This window comes from Chaetura pelagica, unplaced genomic scaffold (genome assembly GCF_000747805.2).
Source record: "Chaetura pelagica isolate M959 unplaced genomic scaffold, ChaPel_1.0 scaffold856, whole genome shotgun sequence".
Taxonomy (NCBI): domain Eukaryota; kingdom Metazoa; phylum Chordata; class Aves; order Apodiformes; family Apodidae; genus Chaetura; species Chaetura pelagica.
The window spans coordinates 305,573-330,393 of record NW_009953790.1 but is presented as its reverse complement, the minus strand read 5'-3'; the positions used below and the strand labels follow the sequence as shown (position 1 = coordinate 330,393).

Here is a 24,821-nt window from a genome sequence, read left to right as displayed (position 1 = left end):
TTGTTTCAATTGCTACTTGAGCTGGAGAGCAATAATCCTCTTCTCTGGAGTAGGAAGTTGCCTGTCTTAATTCTAAATATACTGGAGTGTGCATCCTGGCCTAACTGTGGAGGTTACAAAATAGGATTAGGACTGCATCCTTTTGAAGTCCTTGATTGCAGAATAAAAACTCCAAGTGCTTTACATTAGACACTTGCAGTTTATTTGGATGAATGCAGCACTCTGGGGGAGCTTTTCTAATGCTGCTGTGGTTAAAACTGTGCTACATTACTCTCAATTAGTTATTGAATCCTTGGTGGTGGTGGGATAGGGAAGCAGAGATTACTGTAGTGGCTGGAGATCCTGCAATAAAAGGTTTATGAGCCTTTTCTGGCAGAGGAGGTTTTGGCAGAGAAGCCCAGGTTTCTGACAAACAGCTTCCCTGTTTGCAGGGAGTGCAAAGTTGAACTGATAAGCCAAGTTCTTGGAGGGATTATGCAATATTCAAAATAAGAGGGCATGGAACTGATGGGCTGGAAATGGTCACAGACTGGTGTCCCCTGGATGGTAGCATCAGACCTGCATCTGGTCTTCTGCCTAGCCAAAGGCCACAGTTCCCCAGAATGAGTACTGGTCTATGAATATGGACTGGGTTGCATGCCTGAGTGGTGGCTGTGGAAGTCACCTTTCAAAATGGTGTGACAGTTGGTGTCCTCACTGGAAGGGGACTCTTTGAAAGATGTGTATTATGTTGAGGGGACGCTTTTTTTCCCCCAAACCTCTAGTGTCTGGAGAATATTTCATTTGAGCAGTGGATTTGAACAGGAGCAGCATGAGCCTCCTTCTCCTAAGCAGTGCTGTCCTTCCCTTGGAAGGTGTTAGCATGGCCCCCAGCAAACACAGGGAGCCACAGGCATGGTGGGAAGAGCCAGCAAAATGTTACAGGTGGCAGCAAAAATGCAGCAAGAGGCTCCTGATGATCTCCAGGTGTAGACCTGTGTTTCACTAAGAAATCTTTTAGGAAGCTCTGCAGCCCTGAGAAGGGGCTGGAGTAGGCAAGCCGTGAGTGATGAGGTGAGAAGACATCCCTGACACCATCCCTGTCCAAGCTGATGCTGTTTCCAGGGCAGTGTGTGGACTCAGCTATCTTGGGCTTTGTTGAAGCTGACTCACTCTGATTCTGCAGCTCACAGGGCAGTCCTTCCGCTTCCCTCACGTTCCTTCTCACAACCTTTCCCTCTCCAGACTGAACAGCCTGTCTGTTAGTCGTAAAACAGGGAGGGAAGGAAGGAGTGTGTGAGGGGTTATCACTGCTCCTCTGATCAATGGATGGATGGTTGCAACTTTTCCAGAGCACAGCCTGGGTGTAGAGCCTTCAGTTGGATGCACGTTCCCTGAGCCCTTCTGTCCCTGTGTAACATGCTTTGCTCCTTGCTTGAAACTCTTCTCAAGTTCTGTTGCTGGATTTCAGCACCTTTCCTTTTCCTTTTACCTTTCCATCCATTTGTTCAGCCCAGAGAAGTTCTCTGGAGGCCAAGGGCACTGCCTCTGAAGACTTTCTGAGGGCATCTTGGCTCCTGGTCTCCTTTCCTAGATCCAATCTATATGCTAGTTCAAAGTCTAGCAAACACTTCTCTAGAGCCTTGCAGAAATACTGCAAAATACTGCAATATTTAGGGGCCAAGCAAAATCTTGTGTCTACCCCACATGGTTTCCTGCCTGTCAAGTGCAATGATGATTTTTCTTGTCTTCTGCTGGCAGCAGGTCTGTCTGCACAGCCTTGTTGTGTGTGTCATCTAAACCCAGACCACACAATCACCAAGAATTGGGTAAAAAGGCCATTAAACTCACTCAGCTCCCTGAGCTACTTCAGGCAGTTTTGGGAACAATGTGAGTTTGCACAGTGCAGCCTTTAATCTTCTTTTATATCCTTGGAATGTGGGCTTGTTTGTTTTGGGTTTTTTTTAGTCCTTTGCATGTAAGGTAAGTAAGAGAACAGTATATGCAAGTTTGACTTTTGAAGCATGGTAAGATGTTTCTGGTCAATATTTAAAATGTTATTAGTGCTGAAGTTTGCTCAGCACAGCTCAGGGTGCCAGGACTCAGCCTTACATCCCAGCCTGGTGTTTCTCAAGCTCTGAGGTCCATCTTTGAGGCAGCAGGTTTAAGCCACCAGAGGCTCTTGCATGAGGCTGCAAGGTGTTCAAAGCATTCCCTGCTGTTTCAAGGGGTTTGTAGGTATCTAGATCACATCATATTCCTAAAGCCTCAAAATTAAAACCACTTAATCTAGCATTTTTTCTTCTTAGCCTTTAACACAGCTAAGGCTGTATAAATGCTTATAAGTTACCAGATGATGCCACTGGAAAACTGAGGTCAGTATCCCAAGAGGCCTAGGCTCAGTAGAAGATGGTAAAAATCATGTGGAGATGCAGCTAAATATAGATTAATGCTGAGAACATTCCTAGATACTTGGATTTGAGAGGCTGCCACAGCCTCTGTAGTACTGTGGAGTTAGAATTCTTTGCTGTGAGATGGTCTCCTTGGTCTAAGTTTAGCAGAGCACCCACTTATTGGCTGAGTTCCCTTGCTTTGTGGTGGCAACCATGAAATTCTCAGCCTTCTCTTTGGCAGGTTCATGAACCTACCACTTAGGTGTGGTTTTTATTGGTGTGACTCTAGGAAAGACAGTGGGTGAAGACAGGAGTTGATCAGGGAGCTCTGAGTGGAGACCATCACATGCAGCCTCTGCTCCTGCTGTTCCCTGGACTGTCTGAGCTTCAGCTGCACACAGGGGGTCCAACTGCTCCTGGCCAGAAGCTGCTGGTCTGACTTGAAAACTGATCTAAGGGTTTGAGTGCGTTGTCTGCCACTGGGACAAGCCTCAGAAGGACACTGAGGTTTTCCTGGTGTGCAGCCTCCCTCTCCTTTCCCATTCAGGACCTCTGTACAGTTATTTACTAATGATTTTAAAACAACACTCCAGATAAGAAGCGACTTGACTGTTGGCACAGTTCTTAGTTTCTCATTCATGCTGGGAAGCCTGTGTGCTGCTGTGGCACGTTTGGAGCTTCAGAGAGGTGTGACAAGTGGCTCTACCTACCAGCACCTTTGCTTAGGTCTCAGACCCAGTGGGATAAAGAGGTGGGTCAGTGGACTCGTGAACAAACCCAAGGCAGCAGTGGTACAACCATCCCAAAATACTTTCCTAATGTTAATTCCCCCAGCCCCTGAGTAAGTGAACTGGATGAGTCGTAAGAGGGAAGTGCTAGATGCTAAGGTGACTGTAGTAGCTTTAAATCATCAAATCCCAGACTGGCTTAGGTTGGAAGGGACCTTAAAGATCATCCAGTTCCAACCCCCTGCATGGGCCAGAGACACCTCCCAGCAGCCCAGGCTGCTCCAAGCCCCATCCAACCTGCCCTTCAACACTGCCAGGGATGGGGCAGCCACAGCTTCCCTGGGCAACCTGGGCCAGGCTCTCACCACCCTCACACCAAACAATTTCCTCCTCATGTCTCACCTCAGTCTCCCTCTTCCAGTTTTAATCCCTTCCCCCTTGTCCTCTCCCTCCCTGCCCTTGTCCCAAGTCCCTCCCCAGCTTTCCTGGAGCCCCTTCAGGCCCTGGAAGGTGCTCTAAGTTCTCCCTGGAGCCTTCTCTGCTCCAGGCTGAACACCCCAACTCTCCCAGCCTGTCTCCAGAGCTGCCCCAGCCCCTCCGATCATCTTCATGCCCTTCTCTGGACTCTCTCCAACAGCTCCATGACCACCTTGTGTTGGAGACTCCAGAACTGGACACAGTTCCAGGTGGGGTCTCAGCAGAGCAGAGGAGGACAGTACCCTTCCTAGCTCTGCTGGCTGTGCTGCTTCTGATGCAGCCCAGGACACAGCTGGTTTCTGGACTGCAAGTGCACATCACTGGCTCATTGTGAGCTTCTCATCAACCAGCACTTACGCCAAGTTCAGAGTACTGCTCTGATCCCACTGGAGATTTCCCTTTTTCATCTCAAAATAACCACATGCTTCTGCAGTCATTTGAGTGACTGCCCAATGCAAACACACAGTGACTTTTGCCTTGCTAGCATTAGTCTGCATTAAAATCTGAGGCTGGTTTTGAAAAGCATTGAAGTTGCCTGAGCAATGCAAGACCTTAACCCATCCTGGCAAACCCCAGAGCCACAGCCCTGTTTGAAGATGATCCAAGGGCTGGAGCAGCTCTGCTCTGGAGCCAGGCTGGGAGAGTTGGGGTGTTCAGCCTGGAGAAGAAAAGGCTCCAGGGAGACCTTAGAGCACCTTCCAGGGCCTGAAGGGGCTCCAGGAAAGCTGGAGAGGGACTTAGGATAAGGGCAGGGAGAGGACAAGGGGGAAGGGATTAAAACTGGAGGATGGGAGATTGAGGTTGGACATGAGGAGGAAATTGTTTGGTGTGAGGGTGGTGAGAGCCTGGCCCAGGTTGCCCAGGGAAGCTGTGGCTGCCCCATCCCTGGCAGTGTTGAAGGGCAGGGTGGATGGGGCTTGGAGCAACCTGGGCTGGTGGGAGGTGTCCCTGGCCATGGCAGGAGGTTGAGACTTGATGGTCTTTAAGGTCCCTTCCAACCCAAACCAGTCTGTGATTCTTGTGCACTTTGTGCATCAGACTGGTGGCTCCTGTCACCAAGGGCTGTCCTCATGACCCCTGGCAGAGCAGCTGTTGAGCTGCACTTTGGCAGAGCTTTCTGAGGATCCCTGAGATCAGGTCATGCAGTGTTCTGTCATTAGTCATGCATTGTGATCACTTGCATTGTTGTTTATGGTTTCTTCAGTATCCTGGAGCAGAAAGCAATAAAAAAAGGCCCCAACCTATCTCCTGTAGGACAATGACTCTTTCTGATTAGGTTAGATTAGTAAGTGGGGGAGGGAGAAGCCTTGATTGTCTTGGGGTTGCTGCCTTGCAGGGCTTTGCCCAGGGGCCTTCAGGCCCAGTTGTAAATGCCCCATGTGATGAGCTTCCATGCATTTTATGTGCTCCCCTGCTAAAAGGCCTTCCCCAATGTTCAACAGGCTGCTGCAATCTTGCTTGCAAGTCTCATTTATCAGTGGAGTAACCTCAAAAGGAGGAAACCATAAGTTGGCCAAGAACCTGTACCTGGCTTTTGCACATGTGCTTTCCTCCTCCTTGATTCTGCTTGTAACTCTTCATGGATGGCTATGTCAGATGTTAAGCTTCCAGGGACTGGCTCTCCTCTGCTTTCTCCAAGAGGTTTCTGCTGTACTGGCCCAAGACCTCAACCAGCAGTGAGAATGGTCTCTCTGACCTGCTGGATGGAATATTGCTCTCCACATACAGACCTTTTGGCTCCTCCAGGCAGATCCTGGCTTTGTGCTTGTTGCCTGAGTGTCACCGAGGGCATATTGTGCTGGACTGGGTGTTGCTGGAGGAGTGAAGATACTGGCTTTGGTTGTCTTGGACTTCAGAAAGCTGTAAGCCAACATCTCTCCTCTGATGTGGATGATGTTTCTGTGCTTGCTGACTCTTTCCTGTCCTTTCATATGAAATTCTTCTCTTCTGTGAGCCGTTTCTGACACACTTCTCAGTATCAACTAAAAGCATGTTTCTGTGAAGGTGAATTTCTGGAATACACCACACCTCAGTTCAGTGGCTGACAGGAAGAGTGAGGCAGGGTGTAACTGCACCCTGACTGAACAGCCCCTCTCTTTGTGTCCATCTCATCGTGTGGGCAGAGAGCAGCTCAAAACAGGAGAGTAAAACACATTCCTGCCCAAGAGAGTTTTGCTACAGTCTTTATGGAGGCATGGTTGGGGGCTGGAGATAGGGTACTGTTTTATCACTTCATTAAAGCCCTGCCACCTCATGTCACTGCCTGTAGGTTCTGTAAAGCTTCCATGTAGTGCTTTCTCCTCTCAGCTCCTACTGAGAGTTCCCAGGAGGCTAGTGCAGAGGATTGTCCTCGCCGAGGAGCTTATTGGAACTTCTGCCTTGTCTCCAGTTTCCCACCAGATCATCCTATGTCCTAACCTCTTTTCCATGCCAAGTAAGGGCTGCAGTAAGACTTCATGGTGTTGCAAGTGACCAACTACTCCTATTTTCTGATGTGTCCCATTTTCTGGTCCTCTTACTAGCTGTGCTGACAGCTAGTGAAGGTTAAAATGCTCTTGGAGGGGTCTAAGCATGCATTTACCATGAAGGCTCAAACATTTGAAGCTGGTGAGAACCTAACAGGAGGTGGGGAGAGTGATGAGTCTGGTCAGGCTCTGAGCAACCTGGCAGGGAAGTATCCCTGCAGATGCAGGAGGTTGGATCTAGATGAGCTTTAAGGTCCCTTCCAACCCAAACCACTCTGGGATTCTATGACAAAAGCTTCTCTATTAAACAAGTAGTTGGAGGTTCCTAGGAAAGCTCTTGCTCATTGTCATGATTGACTGAGCCATGATGGTTTTTACTGGGATGAAGCAGGGACTGAAGGTGAGTAAGTGTGGTCTGGGCTTCCTGGAAGGAAACAGGAAATATTAGAAGGGTTAGGAAGTGGTGCTGCTGTCTGCTTGGTCTCACCAGGCACAGGAAGACTTCTGTCCTGCTGCAGCTCTTGTAATTCTAAAGGTTTGAAATGCTGTTGCAGTGGAAATTTGAATGAGAAATTTCCCCTCTGCCTTGAGCGTGGCAACTCCTCCTCCTGCAGGGATGAATCCTTCCCTGGCAGCAGGATAGTCACAATTGGTAAAGTGCTCTTTCAAAAAGTTGCTGCTGGGTGTCCCTGGATACCTTGGCATTTGGTTTATAAACTGCATTTCCTCAGACTGAAGGATGAGGAAACAAGGAAGTTAGGGGGAATAAATGAAATGTGGAGAGCCATGCCTTGCACTCTGGCAGTGGGAGCCAGCTGGGTTGTCCTTCCTGGGACCATCAGTCCAAAAACCGGAGCCTCTCATGCATGAAGAGGGCTTGGGCTGGGGCTGCTCTCCCCAGTGCTGGCTGGGGCTTTCATGCCAAGCTGGGCTGGGTGTGCAGGGATGAGCTTGGTGTGACTCCAGGAGCTAAGCTGCTCTGAAGCCAGACCTGTTAACCAAAAGGGCTCAGTTCCTCTTGTATGGTTGACTTTGGCCAGGCTCCTTGCAAGCTGCAAATAACCTTGCAGAGAGCAAGAACTGTGGTAAGCTGGGAAGAGCTGTGCTACCAACAATCCCATAGCCTTTGCCTGTTCCTTCTTTGTAGACTGAATTGAAGAAATTAATTTGGGCTTTGTTTGGTGAGAGTAATCCTGGTGTGGACTTCCCTGAAAACCACTGTGTTGCACTAAGCAAACTTGCATGTTTGAGGGCAGGTGGTGGAGCTGGGAGATGATCCCTTGTATCTTTGGGCTGGTGCACCTTGTGAAGATGCATCTGCTTGAGGGTGCAGATGCTTGTATTTGCCAGGAACCAGCTGCTTGCTGCAAGGGACTCACCCTGAGTTCTCATAAACAGGCTCTTCTTGCTGTCCTGGAGATTGCAATCATCTCCATGGTGAGAGTTGCACAAACAGGAGGGAGGATAATGATCTTCTGGATTAAAGGGCAAGAGGAGGTTTCCCAGCATGTGGAGCTTGTCATGGTTCTAGATGGAAGGTCCCTGGAAAGAGAGGCTGCAAACACAGGCTCTGCAAAAACGCTGGGGCCAGGAGGTGTTACCTGGCCCTGCAGGAGAGGAAAAGGCAGCACCTGTTTGAGGATCTAAGGTGTGGATTTGTTCATGCATATGTGCCCTTTGAGCACGTTTGAGAGGCAATAAGCCCATCTTATAAAACCTACTGAAATCTGCCTTGAACTGGCTCTGCTTCCCTGCCTTTGATGTGCTTCACAGGGAAACAGGGCTGTGCTAGGTCCTTCTGGAAAAAAAAAGACCAGCAGCATCCCAAGGCCTGTCTGACAAAGGTGTGGAGAGCCTTGGTGTCCCTGCCCTTGACCTTGTCCTGGAGTGCTGGCCTGATATTCCCTTTCTTCAGTGCTCAAGTACATGTGGGAAGTCTGGGACTCAACAGAGCTCCAGCTCCAGAAGTACAAAGGTCCTTCTGCTGTTCTAGCTCAGGCCTGATCTCCTTTGGTTTGGAGCAGCTCCTGCCAAGGAGTTGCTTCAGGTCTGTTCCATCATTTAACTTTTTAGAGTTAGAGCTCTATCAGTGAGGACATTGGCCAAGGCTTCTGCTGTCTGGGGAAAAAACCCTCCATCTCACTTGATGTTTTTCAGGTTCTCAGCTTGGGTGGCTTTTGTCTCAGCTGGTGGTGAAAGTGCCTAGAGCACCACTCCTGTTCTTGCTGGGGATGCTTTTTCTCTCAGCTCCTTGTATTTACATGATGCTTTGATCCCTTGCTAGGACTGCTTGAAGAAGGCCACCAGCCTTTCCTGTATTCCTAGTCTTCAGGCCCTTCTCTGGCTGAACTGGGAAAACTGTGAGGTGATTTTTTTCCCCTCTACTCGGTACTGGTGGAGGCCTCACCAGTTCTGGGCTCCTCAGTGCAAGAGAAATATGTCCAAACTGGAGAGAATGTCACAAAGGGCTTGTGTTGGTGGAACTTGTGCTGAGTGATTCCAGATTGAATGTCCCATCATTACTGGGCCAAAGACTGAATATGCTGGTCCTGTATAATATAACTGGGGCAGCCACAATTTCTCTGGGCAACCTGTTCAGTGTCCCACCACCTTCACACTAAAGAATTTTTTCATGTCTCACCTAAAATTCCCCTCTTCCAATTTTGATCCATTCCCCGTTGTCCTCTCCCTCCCTGCCCTTGTCCCAAGTCCCTCCCCAGCTTTCCTGGAGCCCCTTCAGGCACTGGAAGGTGCTCTAAGGTCTCCCCAGAGCCTTTTCCTCTCCAGGCTGAACTACCCCAATTCCCTCAGCCTGCCTTCATAGGAGAACTGATAGTGGTACTTAATCATTTCAGAACGTACATACATCCTTGCAGATAATGCAGAGTTCACTAGGACACAGCCCTGAGCAGCTGGAGCTGCCCATGCTTGCAACAGGACACTAGGCTGGAGACCTCCAGAAGACCCTTCCAATCCACTACTCTGCAGTGGTGGTGTGGTTGAGCTGCAGCATAAATTCCAGCCTGAGGCTGTGCTTGACTCACTTTTCCTAGGCTGGCACAAGAAGGAGATGTTAAGGAGGCTCCTTACTAGTTCTTTGGGGCAAGACCTTTCTGGAGATGTCCCCAGGTGCTGAAGATGTGTGCCTGTCTGTTGTCAAGTGTTGGGTTTTAATATTTGTGTAGTGACAGGCTTCCTCTTGCCTTCCTCCAGGTACAGCTACATGATTGACAATGTCATTCTGCTGATCACTGGGACTCTGCACCAACGTTCCATCTCTGAACTGGTGCCCAAGTGTCATCCTCTGGGAAGTTTTGAGCAGATGGAAGCCGTGAACATTGCTCAGACACCTGCTGAGCTCTACAATGCAATCCTGGTGGACACTCCCCTGGGTGAGCAGAGCTTTTTCAAACGTATCTCAGCTGTTTGTGGAACAGATGTCCCTTTCTCCTCCCAGTCTAACTAGGTTGTGCTCCAGAAAGATGAAGTGGTGGGTAATGCACAGATGTGGCCATGCTGCTTGTGGTGGCTGGGCTGCAGTTCAGGTTCATGCCTATTCCATGCCAATTTTCCCTCTGGAGGGGCTGCTCTTTCTCTGTACACTTCAACAAACATCCAGAACAGACCACTGGGGAGGTTGGTTTGTGTGAGCCAAGCTTTGAGATGTGGTGGCAGTGCAGGTGTAGCTCGATCTGATCTGCTTGATATGTTCTCTTTTGGGAATCATCACCTGAAATGAGGCAGGAAGGAGAAAGTTTGAGAGGTCTCAGACCAGTAATTGCCATGGCACATGAGCTTCCTTAGTGAAGGGCTATCAGGTTCTCTGCTGAAATGAGTCACTGAATTTCCAGCACCTTTACTTGGACCACTGGGTATTTTTTGTAGATAATTATAGGGATCTGCACATGCCTGCTCTTGTTTTGAAACTGATAAAATTAGCTCTAGATCAAGGAAAGCTCTTTACATACCAAAAAACCCCAAGCAGCAACAGCAAAAAAATAAACATAAATTCAAAAAAAATATACATCTCCCAAAGCTCATTGTGTAGCAGGATCTTAGGCACTGTCTTAGGGCTACAAGCCTTGACCAGGAGGTGTGTGACACTAAACCAAACAGTCAGGTTTTTTTAAAAGATAAAAGGTGTAGGAAGTGGTTCTGGAGAAAATCTGGAAGTCTTATTGCAGTACTAGGAAAGGTAGTCACAGGAAGCTTTCTAGTTTAGCATTTGTGGGCAAAAAAGTGATGAGGTGTGCCTGAGTCAGTGATTAATCATTCTTTTGGGGTTGCTAGAAGGAGCAAAACACTTTTAATCATCACGTTGTCTTTAATAGAAATGGTTGGGTTTGGAACTGAAAGCTGTTCTGCAAATGCTCTGTGGAAGTGAACGGGGCAGGTGAAGTGAAATAGTTGTCATGGAAAAATGATTTGCCAGCCAGAGCCCAGCAGAGGAGGAAGAACATGTCTCAAGAGGTTTGGGTTGCAAGGTGCAGGAGGAGAACCAAGCCCCTGCATGGTGCTGAGCTGGGCCGGCTGTGGGGATGGTGTGTGGGAAGAAAATCCTCCTCAGGAGCAAGCAGGAACCTTCCCCTTCTGGGAATAAGCTGGAACCAACTCTTTTCAAAGATACTAGTTCTCAGAGAGCTTAGGACTTCCAGCTGTGCATGGGGTGGAGATGGTGAAGTGGAGCTGGAGAATGTGGCTGGCAGCTGAGGGTCTTTGCTTCCAGTGTTCCCACACTTGCACACCAGTGAGCTTTGCTCCTTCTGCCCTGGCTAGCCTGGGATCTTCAGACCTTTGCCCTGGCTGTGCCCTTGAGGCTGTGTACCATCCAGCGTGGCATTTCTTCAGCAGTCGGCAGGAGAACACGAGGAGTAGCTGTGTTGCCTAAACAGGCAGGCAGGCGGGCTCCAGTTGTTTAACTTGCACTCCTTCCAGTGACCACACGCGAAGGAACGGCGGCTCTATCTCCTGGAGCAGCTACGTGGCTTGGTAGGAATGCCTAACCCCAAATGGCTCTCATAGGTTAGCAGGGCAAAATAAGACTTGCTGTTAGGCTAATTTGGGATATTGGAGGGCCAAGAACTGAAATAGCTGTGTTCTCATTCCTCTGCTACTCTGAAGTAGCCACTGCTACTGTCCAGGCTGGCCAGTGAGTCCTGCAGTGCAAACCAGTCCTGGCACGCTCTCTTTTCACTTTTGCCAGTCCCAGGGAGCTGTGCTCTTCCAGCTACGTGGCATTGCTCTCAAGAAACCTCTTGGGGTCTTAATGCATGTTCAGAGAGCCCTCTAGACCCCACAGACCAGGGAGCTTGAGCTATAAAAGCAGAGCATGCCAGAGGTGAGAGCCTGCACAGTACCTGGTTTGTGGTACAGAGCCAGTGCTCAGCGTGGGTGCAGTGTCCTCTACCCACAGCTGGACTGCTCATATTTCTCTTTGTAGCAGATTCAGCAAAAATTGGTTGCTGAGTGAGAGCTGAAGAAGTCATAACAGTCCTGTCAGTGGGTTTTATTGTGCTCTTGCTAGTGAGTGAGTGGTACAACAGCCTTGTGGGACTGTAGATGGACAAGACTCATCTTGGCCTGCAGTTGGCAGTGCCCCGTGTTAGGTCTGAAATCTGTGGTCTTTCAGTGGCAACAACTGCTTAAGCTCTCTCCCAGAGATACTCTGGCAAAGTACATAAGGCTGAGTGTCCTACCAGAATACATCCTGCCTCCTGTTGCTTACCTCCAGCTGGAGAAATAAAAGGCCTTGGAGTAAGTGGAAAATGGGACTGACAGACCTGACCAGGGCAAACAGCTCCTGGCTCCAATCATGCAGTGTCTTGGGCTGTAGGAGCTGTGACATCCCCATGCCTCCTTCATCCAGCTAAGGTGCAGGAGGGTGGGGGAGAAATCCAGCACCATCTTCCTCAGGGGCTCACCAGCTGCTGTCCCACAGATGCTCAAGTGCTGCTGCTGTGCTGCAGCAGGCAGTTTGAAAGCTGTCTTGTCACCTCTGTGTGCCTGCATCTGGGAACAGTTTGGGGTTTGCTTGTTTTTAAACACAGGGTGCTCTGGCACTAATGCTGGGGGCTAGAGCTGAGAATAGGCTGGTGTGAGAGCCCCCAAAACGATTGTGGCCTGGGGGAGCCATGGTGGAGCCTGAGGTTTTGAGTCATGGCAATTTGGTGGCTGCTGAAGATAAGGGCCAGACCCAGGAGGGACAAGCTCAATCCAGGCTGTGCTTCTGCCTGGTATTGTTGAGGACTGTGGAAACGCCAGGCACAGTTGGGGCAGTGCTAACTCTGTCTGTGGCTCTCTTTCAGCTGCTTTCTTCCAAGACTGCATCTCTGAACAGGACCTGGATGAAATGAACATCGAAATCATTCGAAACACACTGTATAAGGTAAGTGAGTCTCTGGGAGGGGAAAGTGATGTTAATTTCCCTATTTATTCCTGCCATGACTACAGCTCTGTCTTGAGTCAGGAGCTCCAACTTAGGCTGGCTTTCTTCAACCAAAGGGGAAGAGGGTATTTTCTTCTTGGTGTAGATCAAAAAGTGAATTTGCTTTCCCTTAGTTTTCTTCCCTGGACTAGTACTGGAGTGACTATGACCAAGACCTAGTTGCATCTGCTGGAAAGTAAAGATGCTCTAGGAGGAGTCTGACATCCAGTCACCCAGCTCTGCAGAGTCAGGGCTGTCAAGAGTCTGTGAAAGAGATTGTTTTAGAGGTCATGTCTGTCAATAAATTTCCTGAGGCCCCAGGCAGAAAGGAGAAGGCTTCTCCTTAACCTCCTGAGTTCAGATGTGTAGCTGACTGCATTCAAAGGGCTGAAGTGGCTGGATCTGAAACTTGGCTGAAGGGCTTCCATGGACTTGGCTCTGTCTTGAGCTCTTTCAGAAGAGCTTCCAACAATCTGCTCAAGCCTCCAGTGGCTGTGGTTGGGGTCAGATGCTCCTGGTAGAGCAGTGTGAAGGGTGCAGCTGGGCTGGAGGAGTCCTGCAGGGCACAGGGATGGAGGGGCTGAGGATCTCCTTGTCCTGAGCCTGCACTGGGACCTGTTGTCTCCTCTGCAGGCCCTGTCTGGTTCTAGCTGGCAGTGTCAAAGCATGTGTTTATGTGCAGGCTGTGGCTATCGCTCCATCTGGACTCTCTGGATGAAGGGTGGGATGCAGATTGTATCTGCCAACCTTGTTCTGGCTGGTCACAACCAGCCTGCAGTCAGTGTGACCTCTGCTTCCCAAGGAAGCCGTGGCCTTGGAGAGGCAGGGAACAGATCAGGCATGAAGGGAAGGAGGCAAAGGGAGGGGAGAAAGAGCTGCATGTCAGCAGTCATGCCTAGCTGCCTGTGGCCTCTGGCATGTACTGGTCTTTCTGTGATGGAGGGGACTATAAATATCTGGACACAAACACCTGCACCCCTTGCAAGGTGCAGAATTCTACCTTGGGATGAGAAGCTTAGGAGGTGGAGGTGTCTCCTTGGGTCCCAGCTGCCAGGTCCTTTCTCTTCTCCTTTTTGAGACCTGATAGTTCTTTGCATTCTGCTCTTCCTACCCCAAACTGAAGTGTCTCTTGGCATGTGCTGGGCCTGGGTCTCACCAAAGAGCAGTCCCCAGGGAACACAGAGGTCTGTCACTAACAAATCAGGGTGACCCAAGGGTGAAAAAGGTAACTGCTGCTGGCAGTCTCTCACCTGAAGCCACCTGTTTCCCCAAGGGCTGGAAAATGTATAATACCATGCAAATGTTCTTCACAGGCAAATGAAGGACATCAAATCAGGTCTGAAATCTGTGCTGAGCTGCTCTGAGGAACAGAGCTGGAGGGTGCCTGGGTTGGATGCCTTCATCCAGGAGGAACTGGCATGGGAAGGGCTACCTTCTAGACCTAATGCAGACTTCTTCGAGGAATCTGCCAGTTTGTAGGCAGAAGATTGGAACAGTTGTTGTTATCTTCAGTGCTTACTCCTATTTTTTCCCCATATTGAATGGATATGTTGAAATGAAGCTGATCACCTTTCCTGGTGACCTTCCTGGAGGAACCAGCTGAAGGAGCTTTATGGCTGGACAATAAAATATAGCAGGCAAATCAATGTGGATAAATGTGGAGTGATGTATGGGAGGGGCAAGGAGGTGATCCTCACTCTGCCTGTACAGCAAAGGTCTCCTTGTTCCTTCCTACCACTAAGTGAAATATTGGCTTACAATTGACTCAAGCAAGTGTCCCTCTACAAGACAACCTGTTCCTAACAGCAGGAAAGAACTGCACAAATATCCCTGTGCTGCTGCATTAGATCCACAATGCCTTTGTCCTCAACACTGTCTCATTCCTCTCACCTCTGCATATGAAGAGCAGAAGAGAAGTTGCTGAGGAGGACATGTTGAAAGGTTTGGGTACAATGACTTTTGTATGAGAAACCCCCCAAATGGTTGGGATTCCTCACCTGGTGGTAGTGGCAGATAGTGTTGGAAAAGTCAGCATGGATGGACAGGCTCTTCCTAGGGGCTGGAGACAACAGGCAGATGGGGGTAGCAAGAGGTGGAGGGTGAATGAGGGGGGTTCATGGAGCCATGGAATGGTTTGGGTTGGAAGGGACCTTAAAGATCATCTAGATCCAAGTCCATTAAGGGTTGGCAAATGCAAAGAGGCTGCCATTTCTGGGGTCAGGAGTTGGGAACACCGGAGAGTTTCTGTGAGTTGCTGTCACCTGGGCAAGGGTCCGTAGGGGAGGGCACCCAGCATGGGGTTTACAAGGGCTTGTAGTGAGAGGACAGGAGGGGATGCATTAAAACTGGAAAAGAGGTGATTTAGGTGAGACATGAGGAAGAAATTCTGGAGTGTGAGGGTGGTGAGAGCCTGGCCCAGCTTGCCCAGGGAAGCTGTGGCTGCCCCATCCCTGGCAGTGTTGAAGGGCAGGTTGGATGGGGCTTGGAGCAACCTGGGCTGGTGGGAGGTGTCCCTGCTCATGCAGGGGGTTGGATCTAGGTGGCCCTCAAGGTGCCCAAATGTATCTGTTTCCATGGTGTCTGTGATTCAGTGCTGGATACTTGAGTTCACCTGTTTTTCCTTCTGAAGCCCAAAGTTTGTGAGCTCTGAGAAGGGCAGGGGTAGTGCCTGACCCTCTTTCCCAGCTTCCCACTTATGTCAGCCTCCAGCCAAGTCCATTATCCATGTCCTTGTTCCTGTGGGAGCTCTGCAGAATGATGCTCTGTGCTCTCCTACAAGTGGCAATCCTGGAGATGGTGTGTGATGCTCACCCATCAGTGTCCTGTTGCGCAAATATTTACAGAACAGAGTCATCCAGGTGCTTTCCTAGTGCAGAGGCTGAGAGTGTTGTGAGGGACCAGCCCTCAAGACCTGCACTTACTGGTGGGCTTGGGCAGCCTCACTGACACCAACTCTGCCCAAAGCTGCAGCCAGGACTGGGGGGTTTCTAATTCTCTCTCTCCAAGCTTTTCTTCTCCTGCTCTCTCTTCCTTCCAAAACTCATTCAGGCCTAACCATGATGTTTTTTCTCAGGTTGTGCAGCTTAAACATACACGTGCTGTGCTCTTGTGATCCAAATGTCAGCCTTTATGATCGTGCAGCCTGAGATAATAATTGAAGTATCCCAATTCCTTCTAGAGTTTTGATTAAACCTAATTCAAATACAGGCCCTGAGGGTAATTTCACCTTCATCTGATCAAGGAGGGTTGAGTGTTTCCTCGGACTGTGACATTTTAACCCCTCTGGGCCAGGTCTGGGACACAGGTTGGATCCAGCTACACCTGGGCTCCTCTCAGAAGGAGTTTAGAAAGCAAGGGGTCCAGTCTGAATCTCCCTGGGTGGTGACAAGGCGTCCAGCACATGCATTCCTGGGCCATCCTCAGTCCTGGAGTCGTGGTGATCAAAGCAGAGATTTGCAATGTCTCAGCATCATTTCATTCCATCCCATTTAAGTGATTCAGGTTGCAGCTCTCGGTCCAGGGAGACTTTTTACCACATGATGACTTCTTCTGAGAAGGTTCTTGCTGAACAGCACTTTTAGCCATGCACTGCCTTCACGGGCTTCCCCTGGGAGATGCAGTCATCTTCCAGCTGGATTACAGTCCATCTCCACAAAGGATTACGTTTCCTGGAGGCAGCGTGGCTGTGCCCAGCCTGACATGTTTCACACAGTGCTCCAGTTGGGATGGAGACCAAGTGGCTGCAGAGTGAAGAGAGAATTACAGAGAAGGGCTGGTTTCCTTCACAGATGTCCTGTCTCATCTCTTGATGCCGCTTACGCAGCGGTACTTTCTGAGAGGAGGTCTTGTAGCTCCAGTTGTGTGGCTTGGCATGTCCGTGGGGGCCAGAGCAAGGTCAGGAGACCACGTGAGACTTGAGTGAATGCTTTGGAGTTAGGCAACTCAAAGGAGCCAGACAGGCTTTCATCTCCAAGTGTAATACTGCAGCTGAGCAGGCGCAACCCCCTGGGTCAGTTTGTGGGGTGATCTGCTGGAGAGCAACTCTGGGGAGAAGGAGCTCAGAGTTCTGATTGACAACAGGCTGACCATGAGCCAGCACAGTGCCTGTACAGCCAAGAAGGCCAATGCCATCCTGGGCTGCATGAAGTAGAGTGTGGCCAGCAGGTCAAGGGAGTTTCTACTCCCCCTCTGCTCTGCCCTGGTGAGGGCCCATCTGGAGAACTGTGTTCAGTTCTGGGCTCCCCAGTTCATGAAGGAGAAGGAAGTACTGGAGAGAGTCCAGCACAGACCATGGAGATGCTAAAGGGACTGGAGCATCTGCCTGTGAGGAAAGGCTGGGAGAGCTGGGGCTGTTCAGCTGGAGAGGAGGAGCCTGAGGGGGGATCTGATCAGTGCTGGTCAGTATCTCCAGGGGGTGTCAGGAGGATGGGCCAGACTCTTCTCAGAATGTGTCTGTTTCCATGGTGTCTGTGATTCAGTGCTGGATACTTGAGTTCACCTGTTTTTCCTTCTGAAGCCCAAAGTTTGTGAGCTCTGAGAAGGGCAGGGGTAGTGCCTGACCCTCTTTCCCAGCTTCCCACTTATGTCAGCCTCCAGCCAAGTCCATTATCCATGTCCTTGTTCCTGTGGGAGCTCTGCAGAATGATGCTCTGTGCTCTCCTACAAGTGGCAATCCTGGAGATGGTGTGTGATGCTCACCCATCAGTGTCCTGTTGCGCAAATATTTACAGAACAGAGTCATCCAGGTGCTTTCCTAGTGCAGAGGCTGAGAGTGTTGTGAGGGACCAGCCCTCAAGACCTGCACTTACTGGTGGGCTTGGGCAGCCTCACTGACACCAACTCTGCCCAAAGCTGCAGCCAGGACTGGGGGGTTTCTAATTCTCTCTCTCCAAGCTTTTCTTCTCCTGCTCTCTCTTCCTTCCAAAACTCATTCAGGCCTAACCATGATGTTTTTTCTCAGGTTGTGCAGCTTAAACATACACGTGCTGTGCTCTTGTGATCCAAATGTCAGCCTTTATGATCGTGCAGCCTGAGATAATAATTGAAGTATCCCAATTCCTTCTAGAGTTTTGATTAAACCTAATTCAAATACAGGCCCTGAGGGTAATTTCACCTTCATCTGATCAAGGAGGGTTGAGCGTTTCCTCGGACTGTGACATTTTAACCCCTCTGGGCCAGGTCTGGGACACAGGTTGGATCCAGCTACACCTGGGCTCCTCTCAGAAGGAGTTTAGAAAGCAAGGGGTCCAGTCTGAATCTCCCTGGGTGGTGACAAGGCGTCCAGCACATGCATTCCTGGGCCATCCTCAGTCCTGGAGTCGTGGTGATCAAAGCAGAGATTTGCAATGTCTCAGCATCATTTCATTCCATCCCATTTAAGTGATTCAGGTTGCAGCTCTCGGTCCAGGGAGACTTTTTACCACATGATGACTTCTTCTGAGAAGGTTCTTGCTGAACAGCACTTTTAGCCATGCACTGCCTTCACGGGCTTCCCCTGGGAGATGCAGTCATCTTCCAGCTGGATTACAGTCCATCTCCACAAAGGATTACGTTTCCTGGAGGCAGCGTGGCTGTGCCCAGCCTGACATGTTTCACGCAGTGCTCCAGTTGGGATGGAGACCAAGTGGCTGCAGAGTGAAGAGAGAATTACAGAGAAGGGCTGGTTTCCTTCACAGATGTCCTGTCTCATCTCTTGATGCCGCTTACGCAGCGGTACTTTCTGAGAGGAGGTCTTGTAGCTCCAGTTGTGTGGCTTGGCATGTCCGTGGGGGCCAGAGCAAGGTCAGGAGACCACGTGAGACTTGAGTGAATGCTTTGGAGTTAGGCAACTCAAAGGAGCCAGACAGGCTTTCATCTCCAAGTGTAATACTGCAGCTGAGCAGGCGCAACCCCCTGGGTCAGTTTGTGGGGTGATCTGCTGGAGAGCAACTCTGGGGAGAAGGAGCTCAGAGTTCTGATTGACAACAGGCTGACCATGAGCCAGCACAGTGCCTGTACAGCCAAGAAGGCCAATGCCATCCTGGGCTGCATGAAGTAGAGTGTGGCCAGCAGGTCAAGGGAGTTTCTACTCCCCCTCTGCTCTGCCCTGGTGAGGGCCCATCTGGAGAACTGTGTTCAGTTCTGGGCTCCCCAGTTCATGAAGGAGAAGGAAGTACTGGAGAGAGTCCAGCACAGACCATGGAGATGCTAAAGGGACTGGAGCATCTGCCTGTGAGGAAAGGCTGGGAGAGCTGGGGCTGTTCAGCTGGAGAGGAGGAGCCTGAGGGGGGATCTGATCAGTGCTGGTCAGTATCTCCAGGGGGTGTCAGGAGGATGGGCCAGACTCTTCTCAGGGGTGCCCAGTGACAGGACAAGGGGCAATGGGCACAAACTGGAGCACAGGAGGGTCAAGTTAAACATCAGGAAAAACCTCTTTACTCTGAGGGTGACAGAGCCCTGGGACAGGCTGCCCAGGGAGGTGGTGGAGTCTCCTTCTCTGGAGTCATACCAAACCCACCTGAATGTGTTCCTGTGGGATCTACTGTAGGTGGTCCTTCTCTAGCAGGGAGTTGGACTAGATGATCTTCAGAGGTCCCTTCCAGCCCCCACCACTCTGTGAGTCTCTGACCCCCTGCCTGGAGACCGTGCCTGCAGTGCTTGAACGAACCCAAGCACAGCCCTTCATGTCTTCAGCTCCTGCGGGAAGCACCAGCCCTTGTGTGAGCTTGGCATCCAAGTTCATGTGGGGTGAAAGTGCCTGTGCTGTGTTACAAAGCATCTGGGAGTGTCCCTGCTTGCTCTTTGTCCCCTCCTGAGTGGCCCTGTGGGGCAGTAGATGAAGCTGTATAGAAGAGTCCTTACCTGCCCTCTCTCTTCCAGGCTTACCTGGAGTCCTTCTACAAGTTCTGCAAGGTGCTGGGAGGTACCACAGCAGATGCCATGTGTCCCATCCTGGAGGTAGGTGTGGAAACCCCTGTAGCTGGATGGTGTTGCCATGATACTTACTGCTCTGTGCCCAGCTTCCCTGCCAGCTTTCAGGATGCTAAAGCTACTCTTCAGCATCCCAGTGCACACTCCACCTGCTCCCTGGGAGCCCAAGGAAAGCACTGCCTGCACATGACAGGTTTGATTCCCCAGTCCTGATCTTGCCAGGTGCCAGCATCTGCTGCCTTTTGAGGCAACAACTTCATCCCCTCACCTGGGTAAGGAGCAGGAGAAGGAGCAGAGCTGTTCCCTGCCCTGTCTCCATGCCAAGGCTGGCTGTGGGATGTGCAGGACTCTGGGGCAGTAAGTGAGAGAAACTCTGTGGCCTGGGCAGGGTTCTGCCCAGTTGTTGTGCCTGAGGTGGAGATTTCCTCACCTGACCACACCCCAGGCATCAGCTACTGGGCATACTGGGAGCCTACACGTGTAGCCTGTCCTGGCTGGACATTGGGAGGAGCTCTCTGTGTACCAGGCAGCTTGCTCCTGCTTCCCTCCCATGTGGCTCTGTTCAGAGCAGCCTGGGTGTCTGCTGGCAAAGGTGCTGCATCCCAAGGTGGAACTGCTCTTCTCCCACAGTTTGAAGCTGACCGGAGAGCCTTCATCATCACCATCAACTCCTTTGGCACTGAGCTGTCCAAGGAGGACAGGGCAAAGCTGTTCCCTCACTGTGGCAAGCTCTACCCCGAGGGCCTGGCTCAGCTGGCCAGAGCAGATGACTATGAACAAGTCAAGAATGTTGCTGACTACTACCCTGTGAGTGCTCTGGGGTGAGGGCTGTAGGGGATGGGGGAAGAATCAGAGTGTCTCAGGGATCAGGGAGAACTTCTGGGTTGACAGCCTGGCATGGGGGGCTCTTGTTTTCTGCTGCTGCTGCTGTTGGCCTCATGCTCTGCTTGGCCAAAGTGGAGCTGCTTTGCTGGAGCTAGGGATGCTGTTGGATGCTTAGTCCTGGCTGTCACTGCAGTGGTGATAGGGAGCACAGATGTGTCCTGTGTGCCCTGTCCCACCACCAAACCCTTGTGGCAGCAATGACAGGCTCTCTTTGTTTGGGAGGGGAACCTGTCTTCATGGAGATGTCATGTGCCACATCTCCAGCCCTCGTGGGTCACTGAGCTCTGGGTCAGCTGCAGGGGAGATGCTCACCTGGGAGGGCACATTTGGATGTGTCTGGGTTCCTTAAGCTGTTCCTGTGCATGGCTTGGAGTCTCTTTGGGGTTGGAGAGTTTGGTGTCACCTTGCTGGGACATGTGCCAGTGTTTGTGGGCACAGGGGCCTGGCCCAAGCCCTCTGGTCTGTACACAGAGGGTCTGTACAGCGAGGGTGTGCAAGGGGATGGTGGGGTTTTCTGCACATTTGAGAGAAGGGATGGAGGATCTGTGGCTGGACAAGCTGACAGATGGAATGAAGACTTTCTCTGCCTTCAGCCAGGGGGTGTGCAGTGCAGCCTCAGCAGCAACCCCTGCCAGTGCCCCTGTGTGCACAGGGCTTCTGTGTCCTCTGCTGACCTGGCCTGCTGACTGGGGTGTCTGTTGGATGCACAGGGACACTGCTGAGCTCGGGAGGGCTTTGGATTTGGGGTGTATCCTCTTGCAATGTCTTCCTGCAGGAGTACAAGCTGCTGTTTGAAGGGGCTGGCAGCAACCCTGGAGACAAGACCCTTGAAGACAGGTTCTTTGAGCACGAGGTGAGTGAGCCCTGAAACACTTGCCTGCCTGTGCCAGTTGCAAAGCTCAGGGTAGCAGCAAGCTGGTCTGCTGCCTTGTCAGCAGGGCTTGGGCAAACAGAATTTTGGGAGAGGAGAAGGATGCTTCCCTCTGCTTCAGTGAGGAAATGGGGGCCCAGCATGGTGCTTGGTCCATGTTCTCACCCGGACGGATCACAGCAGTGTGGGAGGCAAGTTTTGGGGCTGCTGGAGGATATTGAGTCCATCACTAGCAAAGCCAGAGTGTCGTTGTGGTGGACGAAGGAGGATTTTCACAGTACATAAGGGTATAAATATTTCTCCCTTCAAATGTCAAGGCCTGCCCTGAGCCACGTGCTGTAGGTTAGAGCTGCCCTGGGGCAGGTTGGATGGGGCTCTGAGCAACCTGGGCTGGTGGGAGGTGTCCCTGCCCATGCAGGGGGTTGGATCTGGATGATCTTGAAGGTCCCTTCCAACTGGGATTCCATGACCTTGAGATGTCATGGAAATGTGCAGAGCAGGACACGAGTGCTGAGCCCCCTCCCTGCTGGGGAGCTCGTGGGGCCTCCCAAGCTGCTCCTTGACCAGCTCTTCCCATCGGAGGTGGCTAAGTGACATGTCCTCTTCTGGCCTTTCCCCCAGGTGAAGCTGAACAAGCTGGCCTTCCTCAACCAGTTCCACTTTGGAGTCTTCTATGCCTTCGTGAAGCTGAAGGAGCAGGAGTGCCGCAACATCGTGTGGATCGCCGAGTGCATCGCCCAGCGCCACAGGACCAAGATCGACAACTACATTCCCATCTTCTAACCCTGCTCTGCTCCTGTCCCACCCTCCAGCCTCTGGAGTCTGGCAGGATCCTTATCTAACTCCCTGAGTTATCCCTTGCCCCATCTCCAGGATTGTCCCATCTGTGGAACTGGCTCAGATGAGGAAGCTGTACAGTCGCTAATTTAAATTATTCACAAGTTTGAGTTGTGTGCTGTGAGAGGTCCAGAGGGACCAGTGGCACAGGCTTGGTCCTGTGCAGCAGGAGGGACCTCTCCTGCTGTGTATCTCCTCATCCCTGTGTTCCTGTACTAATTGCTGTATGTGCTTAATGCTCCTAGAGCAAACAGCAGCTGGGGGGGTTGCTGCCTCCAAGGAGTTCCCGCTAGCACAGGGCACACGTCAGGGCTGCCATGGCCAGGGGTCTGCTGGCAGTGCCCTGCACCCCTCCTAGTCACTGTTCTTCCTGTGAGGTATACTTTGTGTGGTCTGTAGTGTAGCCTGTGCTGCTGTGCAATCCCTGCATCCCCCTGTAACTAACCCTGACCTGGGAGAGCCTGAGCAGCCCTGGCCAGGGCTGGGATGGAGCCTGTGGGGCAGAGGCAGAGCCAGGGGAGCAGAGCTCCTCCCTGCTCCAGCACCATGGGCACTTGTGTCCTCAGAAGCAGCTCTTTGCAGTGTCCATCCTACCATGGAGCCTGCTGCTTGAGCTCCTTTCTCCTCTGAAGACCCACAGCTTGGAGCTGTCACACCCCTGTGACAGTCAAGGCTCTGGGGACAGTGCTGGACCCCTGCACCCCCTGGGGCAGACACCAGGCTGGCAAAGCCACCTCCCTTGTCCAGGGCATCCAGGCTGTTACTGGTGGAGCTGTACAGGCACAGCTGGTCCCTGGGCTGGGTGGCCCTTGGCTCTGCTCCACTCAGTCACCCTGATGAGTGCAGTGGGTGGCTGGTGGCAGAAATGTCCCACGCCCTGTCCAGGCCCTGCCTGTCTGTGGTTAGGGGATGGGAGCCAAGCCCTGCCCATGGCAGCCCTGCTGCTTGCTGTGCCCAGGCCAGCTCCCACTGGTGCTCCAAGTGGTGTGACAGTGGAGAAAGCTTTGCTGGTGGGAAACGTGCTCGGTGGTGCTGCTGGGAGGGAGGGAGGAGGGATGGATGCAGAGTGGCTCCATCCCAGCTTGTGCTGCAGTGTTTGTTGTCCCATGATGCTCTTTACACCAATAAATTCCTGCCTCCTGCACCCTGCTCTCCCTGCTTCCTGGGGTGCCTGTGGCAGCTGCTGAGCTTCTTACCCAGAACATGATGTTTGCAGTAGAAGATCTTGGTGTGGCTCTTGTGTGACTGGGGACACTGGTTTCTACCTCAGGCAGGGTGGTTGTGTCACCCCTCGGGGACCTTGGGCACTTGCTCCTTCCCAAGCTGTGGGTGATGCCTGGTCTGGGTGCTGAGGAGGTGCAGCCCTACAGGAGTGAGCTTCGTGGTTTGTGACCTTCTTGGCACGTCCCCTGGCCTTGCTAAAGTTGTCCCCATACAGCTGGGCTTCCTGCCTGGGGCTGTCCATGTGTGGCACCATCACCCCTTCCATCCCAGCAGGAGTTGGAGCAAAACAAACAGAAACCTTGGGGGTAGGGTGGGGGTAGGGGTGGGTGCCAGCTCTTCCTGGCAGGCTGATCCCTCTCCCGAGGAGGAGGTCTCCTGTCTGTGCCCCTGCTCCCCCCCTGCCAGGCTGCTTTGCTGTGGTGCCAGCTGTGACCCAAGCCTCCCAGGAAGGGAAGGAGCCACCCAGCAGTGTATCAAGAACAGATTTATTCTTTAAAAAGTGACAATCACATAGTTCATCTGGTGAAGGGCTCTGCAGCCTGGCCCTGCTCCCCGCCGGGAGCACCTGGAGTGTGTGAGGAGCAGCAGGGAAGCGAGGGCTGCCACGGTGCTGGCTGCAGCATCCCGGGCTTGACCTAGCCAAGAGCTGCTGGAGACGAGTGCTTGCAGCTCCAAGGGCAGTGAGGAAGATGTTGGGTAGCTGAGAACCCCTTGAGGCACATCCCAGCGCGGAGCCAGGCAGCGGCGTCCCCCTCGGAGGGCGCCTGGGTAGAAAAAACGATACAAAAACCCCCAAGTCTTCTAGAAAAAACCTCTATTCTGGCACGATAGAAAATAGAGCTGAGTCTGCCTGGTTTTGGAAAGCGATCTGGTTGGTGACACCTGGTGCTGGTTGTCCCCCTGGGCTGGGAAAGGGCCACACGGGGCCCGGCGTGCCTGGGAATGCCGGGAGAAGGCTCGGTCCCGCCCGGTGCCCGCGGGCTGGCCAGGGTCAGGCCTTCTTGGTGTGGTTGTGGTGCTCGCTCCTCAGCGCTCGGGGCAGTTTGGGGTTGATGAAGAAACCTTTCAAGAACAAGTCCCTGACGAAGTAGGGCAGGTAGCGGTGGATGAAGTACATCAGCCCGAGGCCCTGCCCCGGGTAGTAGCGCACGGCGGGGTCGGCAGCCAGCAGCCCGTCCGTGATGCTGTTCACCACCGCGCTCAGGTCCTCCACGGCCACCTTCATGAACTGGATGAACTGGCGGTTGATCTCCTCCACGTAGTCCTCCCCGTAGGCCTGCAGCAGCTCCGGGGGTGGCCACCAGCCTCTGCTTCTGCAGGTTCCAGAAGGCAGGGTCGCACGTCGTCCCTGCAAGGACACGGGCCCGGCGCCCCAAAGTCAGCGGTTGGGACCCCCTCCTCCAGCACCCCCCCTAGTTCCCAGCCTCCCAGGAAGGTCCTGCTGGAACCCTGGCAGGGAGCTGCCCAGGGGGAAGTACAGTGAGAGGAACAGGGTGGCTTCTAACGAGCCTGGGACTGAACCAGAGGTCTGGGACCCTGCCTGCAACGGGGCCAGTGCTCCCATTAGCTAGTTTGGCCAGTCCTGGTGGCAGCAGAGCTTGGTCCTGACCCTGCCTGTCACCAAAGGCC

General features: G+C 52.0%; 2 protein-coding genes across 2 annotated transcripts in view; one reads left to right on the top strand and one right to left on the bottom strand.

Annotated features, from left to right (window-relative positions):
- ATP6V0D1 (ATPase, H+ transporting, lysosomal 38kDa, V0 subunit d1) overlaps window positions 1–22,158 on the top strand; it is a 34,120-nt gene extending 11,962 nt beyond the window's left edge. Inside the window, exons 3-8 of the mRNA XM_010001050.1 lie at window positions 9,256–9,434; window positions 12,348–12,427; window positions 19,325–19,402; window positions 20,006–20,182; window positions 21,036–21,113; window positions 21,753–22,158. Coding sequence (XP_009999352.1) covers window positions 9,256–9,434; window positions 12,348–12,427; window positions 19,325–19,402; window positions 20,006–20,182; window positions 21,036–21,113; window positions 21,753–21,914 — 754 coding nt within the window. The 3' untranslated portion in view covers window positions 21,915–22,158. The remainder of the gene's footprint in view (window positions 1–9,255; window positions 9,435–12,347; window positions 12,428–19,324; window positions 19,403–20,005; window positions 20,183–21,035; window positions 21,114–21,752) is intronic.
- A 2,025-nt stretch (window positions 22,159–24,183) lies between these two features.
- HSD11B2 (hydroxysteroid (11-beta) dehydrogenase 2) overlaps window positions 24,184–24,821 on the bottom strand; it is a 30,142-nt gene continuing 29,504 nt past the window's right edge. The window contains 2 exon segments of the mRNA XM_010001049.1: window positions 24,184–24,487; window positions 24,489–24,540. Of these exon segments, the coding sequence (XP_009999351.1) occupies window positions 24,184–24,487; window positions 24,489–24,540 (356 nt within the window).